At 37.2% G+C, this 10,369-nt stretch overlaps 1 protein-coding gene across 1 annotated transcript in view; it reads right to left on the bottom strand.

Annotated features, from left to right (window-relative positions):
• Positions 1-10,369, bottom strand: part of LOC133538116 (integrin beta-5-like) — an 82,604-nt gene that overhangs the window by 30,061 nt on the left and 42,174 nt on the right. Inside the window, exon 11 of the mRNA XM_061879441.1 lies at positions 5,801-6,055. Coding sequence (XP_061735425.1) covers positions 5,801-6,055 — 255 coding nt within the window. The remainder of the gene's footprint in view (positions 1-5,800; positions 6,056-10,369) is intronic.

The raw sequence follows: 10,369 nt of genomic DNA, 5'->3' as shown, positions 1-10,369 counted from the left end.
ACCAGTAGTCTGGTCTGAAGCTGATGGTTTTACCGTCTGAAAGGACCTTTGAGCCAGAAGCAGACATAAATACACAGATAGCCAAATAGATAAATGGCCGTGTTAGATAACGTGGATAAGATGACTGGAACATTCTGGAGACACAATGTCGTCCAGTACAGACAGCCAACAGTCCTGGTTGACAATCCTGTCTTCCAACACAACTGATATAAGCCACACTCACTAAATTTTAGGATTTTTTTCCCTCCCATATATTAGCCGCAGATATATATGTTGTGAAATGAGTTATTAACACAGAATTATTCTGTAAAAGCGTATTTAAATATCTTAATTGTCTTAATCGTGTCTGTAACTCGGCGGTAAAACGGATGATCAAACTAAACAGAAGTCATCGTCATGGACCCACTAGCTGCACAAGCTAAACAGACTCAATAACTCCACGGTGACGTTTTGGTGAATTTACTGAGGAATTTGTGAAATTAAGACAATACAAAGGTGGAATGGTTGGAATTGGTGGAGAAATGTTGACTGAGAAAACTTTCCAGGAAAAGGTGAACAATATGGCTGTGGAAATCTGTGAATTCTGTGAATTCCAGGAATTTTATTTGAACTTAGAAAATGGTAGTTTGATTTTCCAAGGTGAGTGGAGTTTGTGGATAGTGGAACAGTTCAAATCAGTACATGTGGGAATTGTGCATTTTTGAAAGATGGCACATTGTTTTTTTTGTTTTTTTTAACTAGATTTTTTTTGTTTTTTATTGATATTAACACACACAAAGGTATGGAAAAATTGTATCGGTGAGTAACATTTTAATTGTGAACTGTAGCCATCCCTACGTGCAACAATTAAAATGTTGCAGAAAACGTGATTTTGCTGTATGTTTGACCCTTGAACAGACAATTTTTTGTTGTCATGGTAAGAAATGTTGAAATCGGAGATGGAAAAGTAGTGTTTACGATTATTAGGACCTCGTTAGGACCAAGGTGTATCGGACTGTTAACGTTTAATGGCCCCAAACAGCTGCGTGTGCTTTCCGCAGACCAAAGCAAAGTTCTGTTGGCGTGGCATAAATAGAGGCAGGCATTGTGTGGGTGTGTGCCAGAGCCTAACTGGCACAAAGCAGCCTCTGTGGTTGGACAGAAGTGAGCAGTGGCTTGGGCCTGAGTCAGTGTGCCAGGAGAACCCCAAGTTTGGGACTGCATGTATTCAGGTCATGTAAAGAAGCAGGACAGTGTGTTGCACAGTCTTACATAAGCGACATCACTAATCTGTAATGTTTGGATGTTTTAGGGCTGGTGGAAATGCTGGAAAATGTATGAGACCAAACCTGAACCGAGTGGGACTGTGAATCTGAACCTGAAATCACAGTCCAAAAAACAATGGATAACTAACTCTTAGTGTTGTACGGTATACCAGTACAAGTATAGTTTCGCAGTGCTAATGAATCAAAAACGGTACTATACTCTGACAGAAAAGTACCGGTCCCCCACCCCCCCCTTTTTTTTTTCAATAAACGGGCATGACGGCGCGTTGTCACGTCATGACATTGCTGGTTTTACAAGCAGAGGAGCATCTTCGGCAGCGCACACACACAGAGTACTTACAAGCAGACAGTGTATAGAGAGAAAAGGATGCAGTTTGGTCTAAAAACTAAAAATGCCCTCAGGAAGTGGTGCTTTAAGATATGGCTAGTTAGTTAGCAGCTAACATCCATTCACAGTCAGCAGTGTTTTAGCTACTTCTAAATTACTAACCTTAGCCTCCATGGCGACAAAGTATGTTTCTTACACGTATCTTTATCACTTGAGGACAATGAATAGCTAACCACACTAAATACAATAGCACATTTAGTTGATACTACGATGATTACATTGATATTTTTTATCGTCACAAAATCTTTTCCTTTTTTAAAAATTCATATTATGTTTAGAAACTCAGGAAATACGTCTCTGTCCACATGAGGACTTTGAATACGGCCAATGTATGATCCTGTAACTACTTGGTATCGGATCAATTCCAAAATGTGTGGTATCATCCAAAACTAATGTAAAGTATCAAACAACAGAAGAATAAGTGATTTACATTTTAACAGAAGTGTAGATAGAACATGTTAAAACAGAAAAAAAACAGATATTAACAGTAAATGAACAATTAAGATTTAGAATCCATTTTCACAGTGTTTACCTCATAATGTTGACAAAATAGTAGAATGATAAATGACACAATATGTTACTGTATACATCAGCAGACTAATTGGAGTCTTTGTTTATTTACTTACTACTAAAAGACAAGTTGTTTAGTATGTTCACTATTTTACTTAAGGACTAAATTGCAATAAGAAACATATTTAATGTACTTTAAAAAAAATTAAATGTTTGTTTCATCTGACATCCCATGGACAAAGATAAGACCTTCTGGAGGAAAGTTCTGTGGTCAGATGAAATAAAAACTGAGCTGTTTGGCTACAATACCCAGCAATATGTTTGGAGGAGAAAAGGTGAGGCCTTTAATCCCAGGAACACCACAGAATTATGCTTTGGGTCTTTTTTGGTGCCAAAGAAACTGGTGCTTTACAGAGAATAAATGGCACAATGAAAAAGCAGAATTACCTCCAAATTCTTCAGGACAACCTAAAATCATCAGCCAGAGGTTGGGTCTTGGGCGCAGTTGGCTGTTCCAACAGGACAATAACCCCAAACACAAGTCAAAAGTTGTAATGGAATGGCTAAATCAGGCTAGTATTAAGGTTTTAGAATGGCCTTTCCAAAGTCCTGACTTAAACGTGTGGACAATGCTGAAGAAACAAGTCCATGACAGAAAACCAACAAAGTTAGCTGAACTGCTCCAATTTTGTCAAGAGGAGTGGTCAAAAACACAACCATAAGCTTGCCATAAGCTTGTGGATGGCTACCAAAAGCGCCTTATTGCAGTGAAACTTTCCAAGGGACATGTAACCAAGTATTAACATTGCTGTATGTATACTTTTGACACAGCAGATTTGGTCACATTTTCAGTAGACCCATAATAAATTCATAAAAGAACCAAACTTCATGAATGTTTTTGTGCTCCAATCACTCTATCACAAAAAAATAAGAGATGTAGAAATTATTGGAAACCATAAGACAGCCAAGTGAAGTAAACGTTTGACCACAACTGAGCACATATATATACAGTATATATATATATATATATATATATATATATATATATATATATATATATATATATATATATAATTGGTTATTAAGAGCATGTGAAAATGTGACCCCTACCTTGTTTGCTTCTGTGACAACCTTCTCAAAGTTTTTTGACCAACCAGAAATATCCAGCAACTTAAATGTGCCAAACATGGATAAGTGTGTGGAGTGTTTTGCATTTTTCCCATCATCCCTTGAGGTGGATTTAAATTAGTACATTTAGATATATTTTTTATGTTGATTGAACAAATGCTTGTTGACATTATTGTGCTGACTAATTTTTTTTTCCTGGACCATGACTAGGGACAGTTGTTTGGATTGGGTCATATAAGTGATTGCTGTGTATGTGTTAAACATTGATGTACAATTAATGGCCACTGACTTGAGTTACTTTAGTTGACCACCAAAGGTTGACAAAATAGCAGCTATCAGATCACTGACACTTAGTATATCATGAAAACCCAGTGTACGGCCAAATTCTTTATTGGACTCATGTCGTCTCAAAGGCCAAAATGAAGACGCCGGCAGGGCTTAGTTTGGACATCCCTGCTCTAATCCTCCAGTGATTGTGCTACTTGAAATTAACTTTTGTTTCCCGCCATGGTGGCCAGTATTATACCCTATAAGCGGCTTGGCACCCTGGCTAGATGACGCATTCGTTTCAGCTTACTATGAAATCGGAACCGATGTTCTGGAAAGACATGCAGCCTGCTGGAATTCATGTATCTCCTGCGTGTAAGGAATATGGAAGTGTAATTGTGCTAAGGCAGATAACTCCACCACCCCACACCACCCCATCGGGATCGAGACATCTCTAAACTAGGTACTTTATCTATTAAAGTACCTTACCCCTTACCTTATTTAACAAAACCTTAGTTAAAATCATCTAAATGCCATTTTGGCAAGTCAAGCTATCGTTTTTTTTAATCAAGGTTTCAGGTATTTTTACTTCTTAGGGTTGAGATTCGGAAGCGTGAGCAAATGAAAACACAACAAAACCTGTTGTGATATTATAACAGTGGGCAAATGAAGCAGGTGGACATGGTCCTGCCTTTCTGTTCCCTGACCCTTTATATGGAACAGCCAAACAAAGTTTTTTGGACTGTACCACTCCGGCTCTGTAGGTGGCAGTAATGCGAATTATAAATTGAAGGACTAGACTACGATCTCTGTTGCGTAATGTCATCATCTGGAAGCCAGTGAAAGTGTCAATGGTCTCTCCAAAGACAACCAGCGGGTGAGAATCCACCCCCCCAGCCTTCAAAAACAAACGAGGGATTGTTTATGTCGGCAGCTGTGCTTCAGCCTCACAGCAACCCACTGACAAAACAAAACTTCACTTCAAGCGGGGCCAGCATAATCATGACCACTAGAGAAAAGTTCTGTTTTACATGACATCACAATGAACCGTAATAATTAATAATAAATCACGGTAAGGCTGAAAACTGTATCACCATGGAAGTGATTTATATGAACAATATTTTTTATGACCCAATAAAAAATAAAGATGAGGAGAAAAATTAATTTTCTGCAGGAAGTTACAGCAGTACTCTAAAGCAGTGGTTCTCAAATGGGGATACGCGTACCCCTGGGGGTACTTGAGGGTATGCCCAGGGGTACGGGAGATTATTAAAAAAATATTCTAAAAATAGCAACAATTCAAAAATCCTTTATAAATATATTTATTGAATAATACTTCAACAAAATATGAATGTAAATCCATAAACTGTGAAAAAAAAATGTAACTATGCAATATTCAGTGTTGACAGCTAGATTTTTTGTGGACATGTTCCATAAATATTGATGTTAAAGATTTCTTTTTTTGTGAAGAAATGTTTAGAATGAAGTTCATGAATCCAGATGGATCTCTATTACAATCCCCAAAGAGGGCACTTTAAGTTGATGATTACTTCTATGTGTAGAAATCTTTATTTATAATTGAATCACTCGTTTATTTTTCACCAAGTTTTTAGTTATTTTTATATCTATTTTTCCAAATAGTTCAAGAAAGACCACTACAAATGAGCAATATGTTGCAGTGTTATACAATTTAATAACTCAGAAACGGATGACATAGTGCTATATTTTACTTCCTTATCTCTATTTTTCAACCAAAAATACTTTGCTCTGATTAGGGGGTACTTGAATTAAAAAAATTTTCACAGGGGATACATCACTGAAAAAACATTGAGAACCTCTGCTCTAAAGGATGAGTGTGGGGACGAGCGCCTTGCATCATTTACTACAGTCCAAAACACTGCCAAACTGTCTAGGTGACTTTTCCTCTTTTTTATTTCTCTTCTCACTCCATGCATAGAATCAACCACGAGACGACAAGACGGCACAACCAAACTTGATAGTTAATACTACAACTTCCGGTTTTTCCAACATAATTTTTTTTTTATTCGGAACATATTTTTTATGAATCTGGACTATGTGTCTCTGGCGATATATATCAATATAATTTTATCACCCAGCCCTGCGTCACCGGATATCATGGCCAACTCCAAGTTCCGCTCTACTGGAAGTACTGTGATTTTATTGCAATGCTCACTTTTTCTTGACAAAAGGAAACATTGGCACCCTGGCACCATTTTCCTACCTGAGCAGAGGACACCTTTGTGCCGAGCGCACGAGAAGTCGTCGCACTCGCAGAATGTGCCGTAGATCTTGCCGAACTCGGACTCGTAGCACAAGCACTGGTTGCAGCTGCACTCGCCGCGCCCGCTGCACACCTGCTTGCCCTCGGCTTCGCGGCAAGCCGCCATGTGCCCGCTGCCCGCCTCGCCCTCCTGGCACTCGCAGCGGGCGCCCAGGTAGCCCGGATCGCACTGGCAGTTCCCGCACTTGTACGTACCTGTGCCAGGACCGATAACAAATATTAGACAGATATTACATTCAAACAACTTTTGTAGCACACACTGATGGTTGTGGAGGACATGCTAGCAATAATGTAAATGTTTATTATAATCATTAATAGGCATGTTCCCATGAGGGTGTTATGCTTCCGACTCTGATAATCCAAATACCCATTACATGTATTAACTGGATTTTTTTTCCCTTGCTATCAATGTGTAACATGTTTAGCCTCCTCCAGTGATAATTATACTTAAGATGCATAGAAATGTAGTTGATTTGCTGTAATGAAAGTGATTATTATTATTATTACAAAACCCAAAAACAGTGAACTTGGCACGTTGTGTAAATCATACATAAAAAAAAAATACAATGATACAAGTCCTTTTCAACCTATATTCAATGTAATACACTGCAAAGACAAGATACTTAATATTCGAATTGGAAAACTGTTATTTTTTGCACATATTAGCTCATTTCGAATTTGATGCCTCCAACAGGTTGGGAAAAAAGCTGGCACAAGTGGCAAAAAAGACTGAGAAAGTTGAGGAATGCTCATCAAACACTTATTTGGAACACAGGTGAACAGGCCAATTGGTAACAGGTAGGTGCCGTAATTGGGTGTACAATGAACTTCAATGAAATGCTCAGTCATTCACAAACAAGGATGGGGCGAGGGTCACCACTTTGTGAACAAATGGGTAACCAAACTCTCCAACAGTTTGAGAACAACATTTCTCAACAAGTTATTCCAAGGAATTTAAGGATTTCACCATCTAAGGTTCGTAATATCATCAAAAGGTTCAGAGAATCTGGAGAAATCACTGCACGTGATGATATTACGGAACTTCGATCCCTCAGGCGGTACTGTATCAAAAAAAGTGACAGTGTGTAAAGAACATCACCACATGGGCTCAGGAACACTTCAAAAAAACACTGTCAGTAACTACAGTTTGTCGCTACATCTGTAAGTGCAAGTTAAACTCTACTATGCAAAGCGAAAACCATTTATCAACAACACCCAGAAACGCATCAGGCTTCACTGGGCCTGACGAGTCCACATTTCAAATTGTTTTTGGAAACTATGGACGTCGTGTCCTCCGGAACAAAGAGGAAAAGAACCACCCGGATTGTTATAGGTGCAAAGTTGAAAAGCCGGCATTTGTGATGGTATGGTGGTGTATTAGTGCCCAAAACATGGGTAACTTACACATTTGTGAAGGCGCCATTCATTCCTAAGATACATACAGGTTTTGGAGCAACATATGTTGCCATCCAAGCAACGTTATCGTGGACACCCATGCTTATTTCAGCAAGACAATGCCAAGCCACGTGCTACAACAGCATGGCTTCATAGTAAAATAGTGTGGGTACAAGACTGGCCAACCTGTAGTCCAGACCTGTCACCTATTGAAAATGTGTGGCGCATTATGAAGCCTAAAATATGACAACGGAGACCCCGGACAGTTGAACAACATAAGCTGTACATCTAGCAAGAGTGGGAAATAACTCCACCTGAAAAGCTTAAAAAATTGGTCTCTTCAGTTACCAAACATTTACTGTGTCTCGTTAAAAGGAAAGACCACGTAACACAGTGGTAAAAACGCTCCTGTGCCACCTTTTTTGCAAAGTGTTGCTGCCATTAAATTCTAAGTTAATGATTACTTGCACACAAAAAAAAGTTTCTCAGTTGGTACATTAAATATCTTGTCCTTGTCCAGTTTTGGGTTTTATAGTTTAGGGGAGCAGTTGCAAATTGTGCATGGAAATAGATAAAAAATAAAGTATCAACCAAAGCATAAATAAAGTGGGCAATGTTGTAATTTTGCCTCAATTCTGTGAGAATCCAGCATGTGACTGAAGCATTAACACCACAACTCCCAAAGGGTAGCCATTGAAAAGTGTGTTACCATTGTTGTGTAAATGAGGCAACTGCCCCACACATAGTAGGAGCCATTTTTTTTTCAACTTTCTGCCTCATTTGTCACCTGAGCACAGTTAGTAGTTTATAGATGATGAAATGAACTGGAAATCTCATATACAAAACATACAACATAAGGTGGCAAAAAAACATTTCAATAATGAATAAAGCAAAATACGTCCTGGGCCGAAAATCACTTTATATTCTCTACTGCTCGCTAGTGTTACCATATCTGAGTCATTGTGCAGAAATATGGGGAAATAATTACAAATTTGCGCTACATTCGTTAACTGTGTTACAAAAAAAGATCAATTAGAATAATATATAGAGAACATACAAACCCTTTATTTATTGAGTCAAAAATATTAAAGGCCTACTGAAATGAGATTTTCTTATTTAAACGGGGATAGCAGGTCCATTCTATGTGTCATACTTGATCATTTCGCGATATTGCCATATTTTTGCTGAAAGGATTTAGTAGAGAAAATCGACGATAAAGTTTGCCACTTTTGGTACTTCCTGAAAAAGCCTCGCCTTTACCAGAAGTCGCAGACGATGACGTCGCAAGTGTGGGGGCTCCTCACTTATTCACATTGATTTTAATGGGAGCCTCCAACAAAAAGTGCTATTCGGACCGAGAAAACGACAATTGCCCCATTAATTTGAGTGAGGATGAAAGATTCGTGTTTGAGGATATTGATAGCAACGGACAAGAAAAAAAAAACGCGATAGCATTGGGACGTATTCCGATGTTTTTAAACACATTAACTAGGATAATTCTGGGAAATCCCTTATCTATCTATTGTGTTGCTAGTGTTTTAGTGAGTTAAATAGTACCTGATAGTCGGAGGTGTACATCCACGGGTGTCTCGACGCCATGTCTCAAGGGTGTCGATGGCAGCTGTACGGACGACACAAGCTCAGCTGATATCCGGTAAGTGGCGACTTTTTAACCACCATTTTCTCACCGAAACCTGCTGGTTGACATTCGGTTGGGAACCATGTCTGCTTGACCGCGCTGTGATCCACAGTAAAGTTTCAGTTCCGGGAATTTTAAACAAGGAATCACCGTGTGTTTGTGTGGCTAAAGGCTAAAGCTTCCAAACTCCATATTTCTACTGTGACTTCTCCAATATTAATTGCAAAAGATTCAGTAACACAGATGTCCAAAATACTGTGTATTTATGCTGTGAAAGCAGACGACTTTTACCTGTGTGTGTGCGTAGCGCTCATACTTCCTAAAAACCCGTGACGGCCTGCGTACACGTCATCATTACACAACGTTTCCAAGACGAAACTCCCGGGAAATTAAAAATTGTACTTTAGTAAACTAAAAAAGCCGTATTGGCATGTGTTGCAATGTTAATATTTCATCATTGATATATAAACTATCAAACTGCGTGGTCGGTAGTAGTGGGTTTCAGTAGGCCTTTAAAGCTCGATGATTTGGTAAAATTGCAAACAGCTAAAATGATGAACAAAGCAAATTATAACCTGCTACTAAAAAATGTACAACAATTCTTCTCAACTAAAGAGGAGAACTATAACCAAGAATTCTATAGAAATATTTAAAGAAAAAAATAATTTAAGATAAAAGTGAAAATGTTTTATTCAATAAAAATGTATACCATTTTACATGATTAAAGTCAAATATATTATGAAAAGACAGTAATCTAATATAATGTGGGGAAAAAATTGTATTTTTTTACAAAAAATGTTTGAAAAATGTTATACAAGAATTTTAGGAATGCCATGAGAATTTTTTAATTCTATTTTACAAGGCAAAATTATGTAATTTTACAATATTAAAATAATATGTTATGAAAAAGATTGTCTTTTCTTTTTTTTAAGAAAAAAGTTGTACAAAAATTATGTAGGAATATATTGAGAAAAAACTCTAAAAATTCAAAGATGAAATATGCCATTTTACAGGATTAAAGTTAAATACATTTTGAAAAAGTTTTTTTATGACAAGAATTGTGTAAAAAATATTGTGTATTATATATATTTTTTAACATTTTAAGACAAAAGTTGCAGGTTGTGTTTGTGTTATGCCATTTTATATGATCAAAATAAATACATTGTGAAAAAAGTTGCCATTGTACATGAATTGTGCACTGAAGGGATATTTGGAGAAAAGAAGGTTTATGCCATTTTACATGATTAAAGTATTGTGAAAACATATTGTGAAAATAATGTGGGGGAAAATGTCTTTTTTTTAACGAAAAAGTTAGTAATGTTTGAAAAATGTTGTCATACAAGATTTTTTAGGAATATGACAATTTTTCTATTCTATTTTACAAGACATTATTATGTACCTTTACAAGATTAAAGTAAAACATTTTATTTAAAAAAATATTTTTTTAGAATTTTTTTTTTAATTGACATGAAAAA

The sequence above is a fragment of the Nerophis ophidion genome, linkage group LG19 (assembly GCF_033978795.1).
Source record: "Nerophis ophidion isolate RoL-2023_Sa linkage group LG19, RoL_Noph_v1.0, whole genome shotgun sequence".
NCBI classification, from domain to species: Eukaryota; Metazoa; Chordata; class Actinopteri; order Syngnathiformes; family Syngnathidae; genus Nerophis; species Nerophis ophidion.
Note: the sequence above shows the minus strand (reverse complement) of the source record. Positions and strands in the feature narration are given on the sequence as shown.